General features: G+C 26.0%; 1 protein-coding gene and 1 long non-coding RNA gene across 2 annotated transcripts; one reads left to right on the top strand and one right to left on the bottom strand.

Annotated features, from left to right (window-relative positions):
• Nucleotides 1-17,056: 17,056 nt before the first annotated feature.
• LOC135924654 (uncharacterized) lies at nucleotides 17,057-17,834 on the top strand. The gene is made up of 5 exons (XR_010571349.1): nucleotides 17,057-17,162; nucleotides 17,211-17,328; nucleotides 17,370-17,424; nucleotides 17,469-17,562; nucleotides 17,606-17,834. It is a non-coding gene; the product is annotated as an uncharacterized LOC135924654 (long non-coding RNA).
• Nucleotides 17,814-18,606, bottom strand: LOC135924653 (D-aminoacyl-tRNA deacylase 1-like). The gene is made up of 5 exons (XM_065459743.1): nucleotides 18,556-18,606; nucleotides 18,427-18,517; nucleotides 18,286-18,388; nucleotides 18,110-18,242; nucleotides 17,814-18,070 (listed from the first exon to the last, which is right to left on the bottom strand). The coding sequence occupies exons 1-5, from the start codon at nucleotides 18,596-18,598 to the stop codon at nucleotides 17,979-17,981; spliced, it is 462 nt and encodes a 153-aa protein (XP_065315815.1). The 5' UTR covers nucleotides 18,599-18,606; the 3' UTR covers nucleotides 17,814-17,978.
• Between the last annotated feature and the right edge of the window lie 413 nt (nucleotides 18,607-19,019).

Raw genomic sequence — 19,019 nt, 5'->3', positions numbered from 1 at the left:
TTTAGGAAGCAGATATAAGGTTTTTTTTGGAGGGGGAGGGATTGCATCCAGTGAATATCCTGCCATGTAGACGGTAAGCGGAGCAAACAAGCTAAAACATTTGCGTCTATTTTATAATCTAGACCAATCAAAAAATCCTTAGACATTAACAAAATATGTTATTAAAAATCAAACATTAAATAAAACTAATCGAGACCGAAAATAAAAAATCACCATTTGAACTATTTCTTTCCTCTTATAAAGTGTGGCATGTTATTTTTTAAAAAAATACGATTAATCCTTGCTGAATAAGTCGGTAAAAAAAATAATTTTTTAGTAACTTCTCATTATTCGATTTCAACTTCCTATTTTTTAACCTTTCTTTGTTATATATTTATTTTGTATCGCGATATTCAATCAAGGATAAAAGGCTGGGCTCACCTGGCCAGGCATGAAAAATTTCTTGCAATCAATATTATGACACTGTTTTTGTTTATTCACTAAAGAGCGTTTATTGTTTTAATTTTTTTTTATAAATATAAACTGAATACATAATTGTAGGAAATCAAGATCAGAATTAAACGATATTTTATTATATTTAAGAAAAAGTATAATAGTTTATTCCACCATAATTTTTATGTATAATCCAAAAGTAAATTATATAAAAAGAATTTCAATATTATCTTGTTAAATAAATATTATAAACATACAATTAACAAAACATATTATGTAATATTAATTATATAAGTCCTAAAGGTTTAGCATATTATATAAATTATAATACTACAATAATTAATATCGTTATCCATTAGTTATAAAGGATAATATATATCCAAACAACATAAGGCCATCCAAAAAATATTAAATACAGTTTTATACCCCATTGAGAATTTGTTATTGCTATTTTATTATATAAATTAATTATATTATTTAATGTTTTTAATCGATATAAAAATCGATGCTAGTGTCTGACATAGAATTTAGCTTCTGATATTCCATTTTCCGAGAGAATAGAGTCTTGAGAGAATTTTTAGCTTAAATGTAACCTAAACTAAAGTAGTTAAAAAAAAATTTAACCGTTAACCTTAAATTTTAAGTTAGTGGTTTTTTAATAATATATTATTTTAAATCCCGTAAATGATTCCCACAAATATAACAGAACAATATAAATAATAACACCATTTATAATATATATCGCAATCTATCTTTAAAAAAAATACTAATCACAGGAAATATCACAATATTAGTTACAATTTACCTTCTCGCTTAGTGCTTATTATTTTCGCTTAATTAATTTCACTCTCTTTATCCGCATATCAGTAAATATTCAAATAAAGTAACCCATGACCGGGAAAAAAAAATTTTATAGACACATAAAAATTATATATAATAATTCAATTCTATCCCCAAAACAGGGCTGCCATAGGCGGGGGGGGGGGGGGTATCAATTATATTTTTAGATGAAATGGGTGAATATATATTGCTGTAAAAATTTATTACTATTATGATAGACCTATTATAATATACATATTTATAAATAATAAAATAATGTGATTGAATAATACGTTTCATCTTTTATTTTGTTGAGCATGAATTGAATTCGGTTTAATTTAGACATCAATCAAATTTCAATATTATAATAAATACAAGCAATTTTGAATTAATTATATATCATTAATTTTCATCCAATATTTTGGCAATATATTATTTTAAATTGTTTATCAAAATATAAATTACAAAAAGTAAAAGTTATTCTTTAGTTAATCGATTCTAAAATAATAAAATTAATATAAGACTTGAAACTTAATAGACACTTAGTGGAAAGAAGTATAGTTTTAAAATTTAAAATAGAATAAGAAAAAAAGTTATAAATGTTAAAACTATATCTCAAAATAATAAAATAAATCAACAAATATATGACCATCTTAACACTAAACATCGACAAATCTATATTATGTGTTTGATAATACACAATCATCGCCATTATTTTTCAAATAAATCGTATTTCTGGGGAATGTTTTGCTACACTTTTTGATGTAATTTAAAATATTTCGACATTCTATCAACAAACTCATATTCATGCCAAGAAATACACTAATATGTATTCATAGTAAATGTGGGTTAATTTATTTCATATTCTAAAAAAAAATTCTTTTACATAAACAATTAATTTAGTTTGTAGTAAAGTATTGATAATTTAACTGTTTTAATATTATAGTGTTTTAGGTGGTATTTAATAAACAATATTTTAAAAAACAAACAAGTTATTCTTTTAAAATAAAGGATTGTCTTTATAATTAAAACCTTGTAATTAATTACTTGCTGTGAAATTTATTTGGGGGGTATGTATTGGTTTTAAGGGGGAGGGAGGGTTACCTCCAATGAATCTGAAGAACTTCTGATTTTAATTGATCTCCGGCTCAATACAAGCATATAATCAGGGTAGAAAAGTATCGCGGATATTTATATCTAAGTTTCAAGATACTCTTGTTCCTATTTTCTTTCCAAAATGATCATATATATATATTACAAATTATTTAAAATTACATCTATCATAATCAACTTAGCATTCAATATGATTCCTTAAAATAAATTTATATTAATTAATTTTTAAATAATAATAAAATTATGATACTATTTCAAAATTTAAATTAAAAATGTAATCCGAGTTTATATTTTTTACGTTAGTGAATATGGCGTTGGTCATCATATAACAATTTGTAAAATAAAACAATATTTTATTAATAAACCAGAGTTTTTAAAGGATCGAAATCAAAAGATTCACGATCCTGGATTCGATCCTAAATTTGAAAATTTATTGGATTTATGATCCTCTCTTAAATTGATGATCGTGATCGATATAATTTTGTTTAATATTCAATCTAGATCATCTTAAAACTTTATTTTTACCTAAAAAGTAATAAATATAATAAAAATTTTGTAAATTAAATTAAAAATATAATTTTTAAAAAAAATATCTATCTACATCATATTTTATGTTTGTATTTCAAAAACTTTATCGAGAACATTTGCAAAATTTACAGCCTACAACTTTTATTTAATTATGTATAATTCTATAGGATTAAAATTTAAATAATCATTATTTTTTAACGTTGGCAGGGACATGGCAAAACTTGGAAATAAATTCTAGGTTTTAATAATGTCCATTACCTACGATTGATGTGACAGATATAAGAGAATCTTTTGCCTTTTCATAAGCTACCTAAGTATTTTACTTTATATTAAATGGATGGAAGTAACTACGCCATGAAAACTGCTACATGCTCTTTATGCAAGAAGAACATATCTTTTCGAAGGTTAGTAGTTCAACCTCAAAAGGTATTTAGAATTAATTAATACTTCTAAAAAAATTTATTTGTTAATCGTAAGCTCAACATATTTATTAATACGTACTATATTTTCCTTTTATAAAGAGAAAGCACAGTGAGTTTAAAAATGACATTGCCAAACACATAAACGAATTCTCTAAAAAAAACAAATAAATCTTTGCAAAAGTGGTTGCAAATACAAACATAAATTCTTATCAATCACTCTCACTGGTTGATATCTGTAATATAAATGTAATTGTAAATTGAATTTAAATGAATAATATTAACTTTTCGTTTGTAAATTACATAACCTGAAGGATTGAATTCATTATATATATATATACGTGATATTTTGTATTAAATATACTTTTACTTACTTTACTTATTTTACTTATTTAATAAAACACTTCATTGGCGACGATTTTTTTAGAGAAGATTTATTTGATTTATTAAATTTAATAAAAGACTCAATGGAAGTAGCTCCTATTAAAGTTAAAGATTCAATGGAAGTAGTTCCTATTAAAGTTAAAGACTCAATGGAAGTAGTTCCTATTAAATTCCATATTCCAGAATTCGTCAAAGAAAAAGTAAATATTCAGGACTACTTATTTAACTTGGAGTTAATTTATAAAGTAAGAAATATTATAGATTTAAATACAAAAAAAGACCTGCTTTTAGCCTATATCGGAACAGACAATCTTATCAAAATTAAGAACTCTCACTTTCCAATAAATTTAGATGATAAATTATGATACTTTAATAAAAAGCTTAAATTTGGTGTTTAAGGATAGTTCGAGCATTTTCGTAAATAGGAAATTTTTTTTACGTTAAAAAGACAGTGAGACGATTATTGACTTTTCAATTAGGGTTAAAACTGTTCTCTTTGTAATTTTAAACCGCCTTTTGATGAACTTTTAAGAGATATATTTATCCTAGGAGTAGGCTTACCTGAGTTGGACAAAGAACTTCGGTCAAAGTATATCGAAGGCAATATTACTTTTGAAGAGACACTTGCGTTTAGCGATCGCGCTGTCTTTGTTGGAAAATGAAACCCAGACTGAAGTTAATAAAATAATTAAAAATAAGCCAACACAGGGTTCGAAAAATAATTATTTTAGAAATAATAATTATACAAACGTCAATAGATTCAATAATAATAAACACTTTAGTAACAATTATATTCCTAATAATAATTATAGACCTAGTATCAAACCTAACTCTATTCAAAAGAAAGTGATATGTTTTCGTTGCGGTAAGGCAAACCACATAGCGAAAGATTGTAGAACCCATGCCATACAAATGATTCTGCCACGGACACCTCGCCTGTGATTTTCAAATAAAGCAACCATCGATGCGAAGATAAATGGGTTGCAGCTAGCTATGGAGTTTGATACCGGCGCCGCGTGTAGTGATTGATGAGGTCACCTGGAATCGTATTGGCAGACCACAACTATCACCGGCTTATAAATTAGTGGGATATAATCATATCCAAATCGAAGTACTAGGTAAATGTACCTTAGAAGTCAAAGTAAAAAATATTTCAAAATTTTTACTTATTTGGGTAGTTAAAGGGGAGAATTCCCTTATTTTTGGGATGCCTTTCATTAGAGAATTTGATATAAAACTACCGGAAGAAGTTCGTATTAATAAAATAAATATGAATGTTCTCTCTTTAAATACGATTGCTTCAAAATTCCCTCAAGTTTTTAAAAAAAAATTAGGTGAAATCAAACTGCAAAAGGCAGTCATCCGAATAGAACCGAACACGTTACCGATTGCATTACCAGCAAGAAGAGTTCCTTTTCCGTTGCGTCGAACCATTGAAGCTGAGTTGGACAGACTTTTAGACGAAGGCGTTATCGAGAAGGTGGATCCAACAATAACTCCAATCACTTGGGCTACGCCAACGGTTTCTTAAAGAAATCCGGTGCCGTACGGATATGCGGAGATTTTCGTTTAACAATCAACAAATATCTAGCGATCGATAACGATTTACTACCAACTTTCGTCGACCTAACAAATAAGATCGCGGGTGGTAAAATATTTTCAACAATAGATTTAAGAGATGCATTTTTGCAATTCGGAGTTAGTCCAGAATGTAGGGACCTTTTAGTAATTTCGACACATGTCGGTTATTACCGATACCAAAGAATTCCATTTGGTTTGACTAGCGCTCCGATAATATTCCAACGCTTTATGAAAAACCTATTAAAGGGAATTCCTATGGTTAGTGTATTTTTAGACGACATAATTATTGCTGGTGAGAATAATTCCGATCACATAGTTAATTTGGAAGAAGTATTAAGAAGATTTGAGAAGGCTGGACTGACCACGACGACCGATAAAATTAAAATCGGAGAAAAGTCAGTCACTTATTTAGGTCATGTTATTGATAGTTTCGGTATTCACCCTACAGAAGATAAGATTAACGCTATAAAAAATTTTAAAACACCTTCCAATGTTAAAGAACTACGTTCATTTCTTGGAATAGTGAATTATCATGAGGCATTTATTAAAAATTTGCATTCTATTTGTGCGCCTTTACACCGACTAACGAGTAAAAATGTTGGTTGGTTTTGGTCAGCTAAAGAAAATGAAATATTTACTAAAGTTAAAAATCTATTGTTATTGGTATATTGATAATATAAATAATTATTAGGAGATTGTAAAAAAATATATTTCGATTAAAGAAAATATTTCGTTCGTAGAAGGATTATTATTTTATAATGATAGAATTATTATTCCAGATATTTTTAAAAAGGAGGTTTTATATGTGATTCATCGAGGACATCCTGGGATAGTGGGGATGAAATCATTGTGTAGATATTACGTTTTTTGGACAAATCTCGATACTGATGTTGAAGACTTTGTTAAATGTTGTAAGAGTTGTCAAGAAGGAAGGCCGGGAGCTAAAGAAGTGCCATTATACAATTGGAACATTCCTACCCGACCTTGGGAACGATTACACATTGATTTGACAGGCCCCGTATCTGGAAAGTATTGGTTAATTTGCGTAGACGCTTTTACCAAATGGGTTGAAGTTGCAATTTTAACACATATTAATTCGGCGAGTGTAATAAATAATCTGCGTAATTATTTCGCTAGATTTGGGTTACCTCGCTACATTGTCTCAGATAACGGTACTCAGTTTACTGGATCTGAATTCAAAACGTTTCTTTTTAAAAACAATATAAAACATTTTAGATCGGCCCCTTATAGCCCCAAATCGAATGGTTTGGCTGAACGTTATATACGGACGATAAAGACGCGTTTCTATGCTGGAAGGAGATGTGGGACTCCGGACCAGTTAAATTTAGCGAATGTTTTAATTACTCACCGTAATACTCCCAATGCAACTACTGGTAAATCCCCTGCCGAGATGATGTTTGGAAGGTCGCTTAGGACGACATTAGATCAGTGGAAATTATCAACTAGAGAAAGGACGGAAAACGCTCTATGGAAACAAAAGTACTACAAAGATAGAAGTGTTGAACCTCGGGAGTTTGAAGAGCAGCAAAAAGTTTGGATAGCAAACGAAAGGACAGCAGGGTGGCATGAAGGAAAAGTGTTACAACGAAAAAGCGCAATATTGTACGATGTGGAATCAGAGGGGATCGTTAAAAACAAGCATGCAGATCAATTGAGGGATGCACATACACAGGAGAAGGAAATACCCGTTACGTTGACCGAAGAAGTGGAAAAGGCAGAACATGAGAATACAACTCTTGAAAAAAGAGTTTCGAAACCCCCACTACGTTATCACGATGAATTCAATTTAAGTGGGGAGAACTGTAATATAAATGTAATTGTAAATTGAATTTAAATTGAATATAATATTAACTTTTCGTTTGTAAATTACATAACCTGAAGGATTGAATTCATTATATATATACGTGATATTTTGTATTAAATATACTTTTACTTACTTTACTTATTTTACTTATTTAATAAAACACTTTAATATCCTTCATTTGAGATAATGATTAAAACATTTTCTACAACTACAAATAATATGTGTCGCAGTGGCGTCACTAGGGGGGACGCCGGGAGTCGGGCCCCCTGAAAAAGTTGAATAGTGCCATGAAGCAATTTTTTTAATGTTTCTTTATATCCCCTTGAACTAAAAAAAAATTTTTTGATTGCCCCCTGAATGATTTCTCTTATAATTCAATTAAGTAATATATTGATTTCATTTTATTATTTAAATTAATAAGACTATCTAAATTTTTTTAATGAATACTATTTTAATAATTAGATTAGATTAATGCATATAAATTATATTTTCACTATGTCAACTTGCAATCAAATTTTGTGTTAAAAATAGAATATCAATATCACTCACTAAATATTAATTTGGCATTAACAGTTGTAGCTTAATTGACTTTTATTATATAAATTATTATATAACCCAAATTAAATAAATACAATCATTTATTAATTGAAAATTAACAAATTAAATATTGTAATTAGCCGAGCTCAAAATCACTAATCAACTATATTATTCAAGGACTAATATAATAAGTATAAGAGATTTCTTTATAAAAAGTAAGAAGATATATAGTTTGTAATCCTCTATTATATATAATTGGTTATAAAATATTAGGTAAAATCAGTTTTACAGGCGTATTTGACAGTTATATAATATATTACAGAAAATATTTAATAAATTTTACTAATAAATGCTTTTGATATAAAATAGAAACAATTCTAACGCCATCTATTTATTTAAAATATTATTAAAAATTAAACATCTTATCATTCATCCCACAATGAATGTAATAAATTAGATATCCTTTATTCTCTTTTTTTAGATATTTTTTTGGTACTTTTTCTTTTTCTTTGAAAAACAGTTTTGACTCGTATTTTTAATACGAGTATATTTTTGATATTATTACAAACTACTATTATTTTAAGATATAATATACCAATTAGAGGTAGTGCGAATATAAAAAATCTTTATTGCTTTCATCATATCACTCACTCTGGTTCTTATTTTATAGTTACAAAATGTTACATTTCTAATATGGCAGCCTTGCCATGTAAATAACTTAAGGCTTCATATGTATCATAGGCATAGCTATGGTGGGTAAGGGGAAATCCCCCCCCCCTTCAGAAATTTATCACTTTTTGTGAATATCATTTTAGGCTAATAAAAAATATCTCCCTTAGTCCTCCCCCCACTCCCTGACCCTCAAAAATGTATGCATATATCTTAAACAATAATTTGAAAGAAAGAATGTAAAAGTTGATATTTTTTTATAAAACTATTCATCATAATTTATACATTTTTGGAAAAAAGCATTTATATATATATAAAGAGTGAACCAAAAATAATTATTAAGAAATGGAATGTAAGTGTTATATATATCATTGAATGTAAGCCAAAGATAAGTCTTACGACAAAAGTGAAATGTATTATTATTAATAATAGATGCATAAAATTACTAAATAATATAATATATCAAATATAATTTTTATTAAGTGAGTAATTTTAATTTATTTATCTTAATAAAAGTAAAATATAATTATAAAACTATTGATAAAATTAAATCATAAATTAAATAAAAAAATTAAAGCACAATACAAACAGTGCAATATTTTATGTCGTAGATTTACAGTATATCTATATATAACCATATTTTTTACTTATTCACGTTTTCTCACACTTCACGCTTTTCTCACATTTTTTGAGTAAATTAAAATAATCACACTTAGTCTCACACTTTTTTTCACGTTTTTAAATTTTTTCAAAATATTTTTAAATTTTTCTAAAATATTTTTAAAAACAAATTTTAAATTTTAAATCAATTTTATTTTAAAATATTTTAAAAAATTGTAGTATTTGTTAATAGTCCAACTAACCAATCATATTCATTGTTCAATTACCCACACAACACAAATTCAATTTTTAGAAAGTTTATCAAGTATAATTATAATATGAATTTAAATAACTATATATCTTTTATGGATTTTTTAAATCCTATATTAAAACTCGTAAAATTTTAGATGAAATAAATTAATTGTGCATACACAAATTATAATTAGTTTAATTTAACTTAGATATTGCTAGATTAACAATCAAATTAAGAAATATCTAAAATCATTAATTGCTAGAGTTGATTAATTAGATTCACGATCATTTTTATATTAATTTATAATAAAGGTAATATATATTTAGTAGATCAGATTATTATTTTAAAAAAATGCTAATTTATAATTTGATAAATTCTGTATCTTCTTAAAACTCATATTATGAAAATTTATTATAATATCTATTCAGAATGGATTTGCAAATTCAAAATATTTCAGAAAGCTCATCCTCAAGTTATAATTTCAAGATAAAAAATTGAAATATAAACAAACAAAAAAGAGGAAAATATGTAAGGTAAGTTATAATAAAAGTTGGGAACAAAAATATGAATGATTAAAGCAGCATTCAGGGTCGACTGTAAAATGTGGTATATGTGCATCACGCTTTTCAATAAGCAAAATCTAACAAACATAAGCTGGCAAATTAACAATCTAGAACCAATACTTCTATATCATCATTCGTAACCGAATATTCTAAGAATGAAACATTAGCTGTTATTGCTGAAACAACATTCATATAACATTCCATAAAAATTCCCATAGCTATATGTCGGATGATTGTTCAAGCAAGCTTTTTTACGAACTTTTTCATGACTCTAAAATTGCATCAATATTTTTATGTGACAAAATAAAAGGCTCTAAAATAATATAAAATATTTTGGCACCAGAAACAAAGGCAAATATTATAAAAGATCTAAAAAACAATCATCAGTTTTCAATATTAACGGATGCATCGAATAAAGTAATATAAAAACATTTCGCTTATTACTTAGATACTTCAACAAAAATAATGGAATAAATGTTAAATTACTTAAAATTTTTTCGTCTGACAGTGAAACCTCTAAAGACATATCTAGATGTTTGCTAGAAAATTTAAAAATCGCTGGACTTGATATTGCTAATGTAACGGCCTATTGTGCAGATAACGCATCTGTAAATTTTGAGAAAAATTAAAGTATTTGGACAGAATTGAAAAGCCATAATAATAATATTATACCAATAAAAAACTAAAACATCAATTAGAAGACATAAAAAATCGAAAAAACATAAAACCACTAGATCAAAAACGACTAAACCAAAAACGTCTAGAAAAATTACTAGGAGCAAAATTACTGTACGAAAAATTACAAGAGGGCACAAAACTACTAGACTTACTAAACCCACTATATCTACTAAGCCTACGACTAGTAATATTAAAATTACCACCTAAACTATTCAATTTACAACGCAGACCACCAAAATTACAACTATTTTATCACAATTCGTTTAAAAAGGCCATGATTTTTCTCAAATATGATATTGAGAGTATAGTAATTATATGCTATAATAAATTTAGCAACTCGACATTTTACCTAGTATTTTGAAACTTATTCTTTATAATAGAGGAATTTCAACTATATGTCTACTTACTTTTATAAATAAATTTCTTATACTTGTTTGGAATAAATTATTACCATGCTTTTATATTAATGTATATACAAGTAATTTATTATATTTTATATAAAATAATAAAAATATATTTCATATTTGTTCCAGGCTTATTTATTTTTATTAAAATAACTTCCTATCTTGTAAAAATATTTTATGACAATATATAGACTAAGGTAGCCCGGCCGAAGCCCCGCCAAATGGGGTTTGGGAGCGAAGCCCCAGGAAATTTTTTCATTCCCCCCCCCCCCTTAGAAAAATCCTGGCTACTCCTATGATTTGCATAATCTCTTCTAAAGATTTTTAGTGTTTATGTTTTATCAATTTATCCAACATAATAAATTCTGATATGAGTTACCATCGTGAGTGTCATAGTTATGACTGCAAATTAACCAGCATCTATTATTTGTGTGGCTATGTAATTTAAGATTATTAATTACTATCGCTACTGAAAGCATATGATTGAATATTTTAGATAATCAATAATGGTCAACTGTGTATCATTAAAAATGGAAGATAATCTTTTAGAAATTTAATATCTCACAATAATTTTCTCAATTACTTATCTAGCTTCTTTCATGTCATCTAAGAGAAAGCTCCAACCACCATATAGTTGATTTGGATTGGTCGTTTACTTTTCATCAAGAATTGTTGATTTGGTTATAACCTATAAATTTTTCCTTATTAGTCGATTCTATAAAACATTGTCTAAAATGGTAACAGAGAGTTTTATTAGTTTCATGACTTTTTGTCAGTGATAGTTGATAAGAATTATATTATCTTATGTGGTTTTTAAAAACCATTATCAATTGAGGCATATAAATAAATTAATTAACCTTTTTTATCACTTGTAATTCTCTAGACGTAAAATTTTTTTATATCAGCAATCGAAAATATTTTATACTTTAATAAATAGATTTTGTATTAAAAAATATTATTTTTTAAAAATGTCTTGTATTGTTTTAATTATTTATATGCTAGTTATGCCTAATATAATAAATGACAAAATATGGAATTTAGAATAATTATTCAGAGTTAGCAAATTTTAAAAAAGTATAATATATTAATATAAAATCCATAGCCTTTAAAATTATTTTAGTTGCGCCCCCTGAGAATGTAGTAGCTAGCGACGCCCTTGAGTCGTCATACTCTTGGTAACAAAATATCTATTGCCTTTACAGATACGACCAGAAATCTTATAAGAGATTTGTTTGAAGTCTCATATATAAGAACCACTGATGATTGATAGAATGGTCATCGAATATATATTATATTTATTCTAGGGCTTTTATTGGAGTTACTATGAGTGGACCCATTATCCCTCAAGAGAAGATCCGTAGCTTTGGCACTGAGACGTATAATTGAAAAGCAAACGTATTGTTGCATAAGGAAATTATGGATATTCAAAAGTCTTATGAAATTCATAAGGTGGTAAAGATGGTGGACAATGGCACCAATTTTGTTAAGGCCTTTAAGTAATATTTATATATTAAAATAGAGTTTTGAAGTAAATGAAGAAGATGGGGAGAATTTGGAATTAATAAATTTCGATGGCAAATTATCTGTTAATGACTCCAAATAATCCAACAATTAGCTTATCAAAACATCAACATTGTTGTTATGATCTGAACCTTATTTCAACTATACTGAGAAAGAAGAAAATGATATCAATTCTAAGTGAATATCAAGATCCATTTGCTAAAGATATTTCATTGGAGAAATTGGGAAGATATCTTACAGCTACCAACAAGCCAATAGAACTCCTACTTCCAGTCAATGAAATTAATGGACAATGTGCTCTCTGAAAAGTTTTCAGAAGTAAAGTTTGTGATCAAATTGGATTCACAATGTTTAGGCAAGAGGAATGTTTCTTTATCAAAGAATATCCTCAGTAATACAATGATATTTTTATTTAATAAATAAAATATAAATATTATGGTTAAAGAATTCTTTGCAACATCATTTAAAATCTTAAAAATAAGAGAGTGATATGGACAAAATAAATTTACGAAATTAAGCTATCTGCCATATTACTAGCCCCTTTTAGAGTGTGTTCTTAGAGGTGTTGATAAAAGGTAATAGATTTTTATGTAATTATTTTATATTGAGAGATATCAAAGATCTGCAAAATTTATTTAAAAAATGTAATGAAAACGACCAGGCCTACTAACTGATATCTGATAAAATTTTAATGAGACAGCATAGGCATAAAAAGTACAATAAATTTTTTGAATTTTAAGTTAATATTTTGATTAATATTCTTTGAAAACAAAATATAATATGCTTATTTATTTGAATATTAAGTCTAAATATAATATTAAATTTAATCAATATTTATGATATGACCCAAATATAAATACCATACAGATAATGAGTCAGGCCTAACTATTAAATTTGATAGGGTTGAGTTTTACTGATGTCTGATTTATATGAATGAACACTTATTTAATGATAAATATATCATCAATTCTATATATAGATTCTCTTCACTGCATGATGACAATAACATATAGGCAGTAATAGTTCACCCAAAATTTAAACTAAATGCCTTATATTATTCTACCACAAAATCTGTTGGTATGAGAAAGGTTAATTGCCCATTTGGAAAATCTGCAGGATCAACCACATGCAGATGCCTTAAATGAATGTATGGATGGAATAGATACCTTTTTGAGAAGAATTCTTCATAAAATGCGCTTTCATTAATATTTTTCTTATTCAAATGATGTTTGAATTAATACTTTTAATACTTATGTAAATTTAAAAAAATATATTTATTGAATATAACACACCTTATGATAATAACTTAAAAAGGTTTTATTATTAAAGGGTAATTTTAATTATAAATAAATATATTCTAACTTTAATATTCAATTACAATAAATTTACATCATATCTAATATATTTTTATTAATTTTGCATCGATCAAAAATTTCCTTCAGAAAATTAAATAAGGGAAGGATCGTGTCGATCCCTTTTTTTCTGAAAAGATCGTGATCGGGATTCGATCTTTTTAAAAGATTAAAAAGCCTGAAATTACCTTTCACTCATTATTACTTAATAAATTATAAACCAAGCTATCGAAGATATAATTAAAGAATAGTAAGGTGAAAACATGATGCTACACAAGGAGATTACAATTAAAAATATATTTTATAATAAAAAAAATTTGGAGTCACCCACATTACTAATAGTAGAATTACTGCAGAATAAAAAGGATAGCACTAATTTATAAATGACTTTGCCATCATATAATTTCGCCAAGTATCTAATAGTATATTATATAGTTTTATTTAAAATAACATTTATAATAATATTCATTTCATATTCAATTGCTAAATTTTCAAATTTTTTTTTCTACATTAATGATTGATAATTAAATTAATATAAAAAATTATCTAAAATTTAAAAATAATGCTAAATTATATTTAAAAAAGAAAAAATAAAATAAAGTAAGAAAAATTTATAATCTAAATATTTTAATTTTTTGTCACACCGATTAGACATCGTCTAGAATCATATAAAAATTACACCAATCATCATAATAAATTACACAATAAAAAAGACATAGAAATTGTGAAAACTGCTAAAGAATTAACTCTAAAAATTTTAGCTAATAATTAAAATAAAAAATATGTAAGGAAAAATTTATTAACCATTTATTGTTAAAAATATGCATCTATTATTTATATTTGAACAAAAAAAATTTGTAAAAATGATGGAAAATAAATTTATTTTAAAATTTTATTTGATCTACTACTTGTCAATTTATTAGAACTACTAATTAAAAATATCTCGAAGATCCTTAAAAAAATTGATGAAATGAAAACTTCAAAAAATTGATAATTTAAAAAAGGTATTAAAGCTCTATAAGCACTATTCAGCAGATGACGGATTATATTTTTTTTCAAAAATATTATTGTTAATATTAATTAATATTTGTTAATATTTATTTAAATTTGTTAATATTTATTTAAATTTGTTAATATTTATTCCTATCTCATATATATATATATAATTACATTTATTTATCACATTCATCTACTAAGTTATTTTATCAATTAATTCGATTTCAAGTTTCCTTGGCGTAATATTTACCTATTATTTTCAAATATTAGTGGCGTAATATTTATCTAAATTTCTAGTCAAATAATAATTATCTCTGAAACTCCTTGTCTAAAAGGGAGAAAGAAATTGCAAGCTTGTCCAACGAGATCGAGTCTCCGCCAGCAAGCATACAGCTTTTATGGAGTTAGAAGAGCCGATTATTAATACTATTACTGAAATATTATAATGGTTTGAAAGAAATATCCTCAGAAGCAAGAAAATTATTATATTCAATATTTATTCTAATTTTTTTTTCTCATTAGAATGTATTATCTAATTATACAAATATTTTATTTAATACTTTTCAAAAACATGACATTGACTTGATTAAGATAAAAATAGCGGAGAGCAGCTAATGTTGATAAAATTTTATATGTTATTGTTGAGTCAAAAGCAGAGCTATACGTGTTTAATATTTGTCCCCCTCGACTTGCAGCTAGCGCTCATCGTCAAAGCATTAATATAGGATCCGTATAAGAGTTGCAGCACTTACCAATCTACAGAACTTGCACAAAAGCCTTCCCAACCTTTTTCGGATGGTGATAAAAAAAAAATATATATGTTAAATTTTTATCATAAAGATGTTAAAGTATCTTATGATGCCTTGTTAGCTAAATAACTATGATTAAAAAATTAACTATGGTCGATATAGTCCCAAAAAATGCTATGGATACTTTGCATTATTTTAAACACATTTAAGATTTTATTCTCAATCTATTAAAATGGTTATATATAATGAGAGAACATTCTCTTTTTTAAGAAGAATAACAGAGCCCTGCAGAGGTATCATTTGCAGGGCACAGGCCGAATTTTTTTTTTCAAAATTTTTTCGGCCCCCGGGTGATTTTTAAAAAAAAAAATTTCCGGCCCGGCTATTTTGAATTCAGGCCCGGCCCGAATTAAAAAAAAATTATATTTACCTTTGATTTTTATCTAATAATGGCGTTTTCAAATATTTGGTTTTAAAATATATAGACTGGCCCGGATATTATTCTTAAAAAATTTTCAGGCCCAGCCCGAATTTTTTTTTTAAAAAAATTTTGGGCCCGCTCGGGCATATTTAAAAAAATTAAATATGCTCCAGCCGGGAGGCCGAGCCTGCAAGTCTCTGAAAAACAAATTATGAAGTAAAACTTCTGAAAGTAGATTGAATGGTTTGGATCTTTTGAATATTCATAGGCATTTAACGCAAAGCAAGGATGTGATAATTGAAAAATTAGCTCAAAACATACAAAATACAGTTATTCCTAAGAAACTTTTTATATATTAATTTATATTTCAGCATTTAAATTTTTTATACTTTATATATAAATTTTAATGTCCAAAAATTCAAATTTCTATTTTGGGTCATTTAAGTGATTCATATGATGGTTATATTCACTTTATATTTTATAATTCACATTTATTTTTTAGTTTTCAATGCCGCCATTTAAATTCGTTTAATATTTTTTAATTCAATTTATTTCATAATTTTTTATAAGCCAGTTTATATATATATATAATTTTTTGTAATTCACATTAATTTAAAATTGTGTATTAAAGTTCTAATAAATTTATACTCAATGATATTTCTTAAAAAAAATTATTATCCCCCCCCCCAGTCCAAATTCCTGTGTACGCGCCAGGCACTACTTCAGATATTTAATCTCTTAAGACTAGAAATTTTATTAGAATGACTTGTCACTGGGTTATAAAATAATATTTTATTTACAAATTCAATTAAATATACTTAATAAGCTCCCAAAATATAGTTTAAAAAAACAATCTCGGACTCTTGCTTTACTAAATTTTTTGGGCCATGCATATGCTAAAATAGCAATTATGATGCAAAAGTTTAAAAAAAAAATACATTATATACTTTTTTTAATACATCTTAAATATATAATTTTAAAAAGTATCTGTATTTTGATACAGTTATCTGAAATTTACCCAAACTTGAAAGTGACAGTATAAATTATTTGGCAAGAAAGTAGAGGGGGAATATTTTGTACTCGCCTAAAATGATATCTACTAAATTAGACAAATATCTGCAGGATTGTTTTGCTACGCTTATGATTTGTTTTTATATGTAAAAAAATATAATTTTAGATAATCAATCAAGTGACATCATTCTTCATTCAAATATCAATCAAATGTTATTAATTAATTTTATACATTCGTCAATTTTATATGAATTCAAAATATTTTAAGCTTAATGAGATAGATGGTGTTTGGACTTTTTTAAAATCAGTTAATATGCAAGATATAACTAATTATATTATATATATAATTATATAGGTAGATTGGTCAGAAAAATGGCTACAAGGATTAATTTGTTTTCATTTGGGTTGTTTAATTTTAACTTATAGCCTGTGCAAATATCATAATATTCAAGCCATCTATTTTGCCATATTATGTAAACTACGTTAACATTAGATTTACAAAAAATTTTATTAGTAAGTATTGTATATTTTGCTGAAAATATTAATAAATATGGAGCAATATATTGGAAGTAAATTTCATCTTAAATCCAAATAATTTAAAATTTTATTTTAGAAATTTTTCTAATCATCAATATTTTGATAGTAATGGTGTTTTTATTTCATTGGTTCTATCAGCTCCAATATTGATAAATTGTTTATTGATTATAGTAAAATTTGAATATATAATTTTATGAATATAATATATTATAGTGTAATTGGTTGTGGAATGCTTCCTTATTATTAAATAATATTAGAAATAATAGATCTAAATTAATATCAAAGCAGTTAAAAAAAGAAAATGATATGGCAAAAGACAAAAAATTATCATAAAGTTTATTTGATAAATATTTATATTTTAAAACTATTATATAAAGTTTACCAATATCTATAGTTTATAAATTAAAGTATATACCTGCTTATATTCAATAAAATGTGTATAATAAATGTAACTACAATAAAATTATTTAAATTCTTCTTTAATATGACTAAATTTGAGAAATTATATTTTATTGTTAAACAACAATAAGTATTCATTTATAATGTGTATTAGTGCATAAACAATCATTGCATTAATATAAGTTTATCATATGTTTGTTATGTTCTTAGAATCCAAAAGTATAGTTACAGGTCCATCATTGACAATATTGACTTGGCAATAAGCACCAAATACACCTTCTAATAAAAAATAAATTAATGTATGATACTTTTTGAAACCTTTAATTTTTTCTGCAGAATATAAGTTCCTTAATTTATTAAGAAGATATTGATATAACTCTTTTGATAAATCAGCAGCCATTGATTTGTGAAAATCAGGTTTTCTACCCTTTAATGTAGCATGCAGGGTGAACTTAATTTTAAAAAAATTATAAAATTTTACATTATAAATACACTTGACTGAGAGATAAAATCTCATACTCATTTTCAACTACGTTTTTGGCCCATCTTTTTTGGAACTCATCTTCGAAAAGCTTTATATCTAGCACCTTTTTAGCACTATATTTGACATATTAATTATAAATGTTAAAAATTACATCATGTCTGCATCCTTTTCTGTGTCATCAGTAGTTATTCCAATTAATAAGCACAATCCTTTGCTTATTGAATTTATTAATTTACCATCGACTATACAAGTCTTGGATTTAATAAATTAAATTATATACCTAATACACTTGCACTTGAAACACGCTGAATAACGATTTTCATATAGAAACGTGGGATTTATTTCCTGTAAAAGTGCTAAACATTACCTGGTTGATTTATAGTCTTTCACATAAATACGATTTGATAAACATATATAATGCCTAGCACAAAACCATCCAAAATGACCGAAGGCGTATTAGTTGAACGGTTGGGGGTATCAAGCTTTGAAAAATTTTATTCAGGATAAATAGGTCATTTTGAAAATGCAGTTAGAAAAGAAATATCATTTTATAAATGTTAGCTAAAAAAGAAGATAATTTTGAAAATTCTAGCTAAAAAAGAGTAATTTTTTTGAGGTTCCTGAGATTGTAAAGAATAATGACGCTCTTGATAGGCTAATGCTATTATTATAATCTTGTTTTTAAAAGAAACGTATATTAAAATTAAAAAAAACCTCTAAAAAATAGAAATGAGATTGATTGAG

Source organism: Gordionus sp. m RMFG-2023, chromosome 2 (assembly GCF_954871325.1).
Source record: "Gordionus sp. m RMFG-2023 chromosome 2, tfGorSpeb1-WG-v2, whole genome shotgun sequence".
NCBI classification, from domain to species: Eukaryota; Metazoa; Nematomorpha; class Gordioida; order Chordodea; family Parachordodidae; genus Gordionus; species Gordionus sp. m RMFG-2023.
This window is presented reverse-complemented; position numbering and strand designations above follow the sequence as displayed.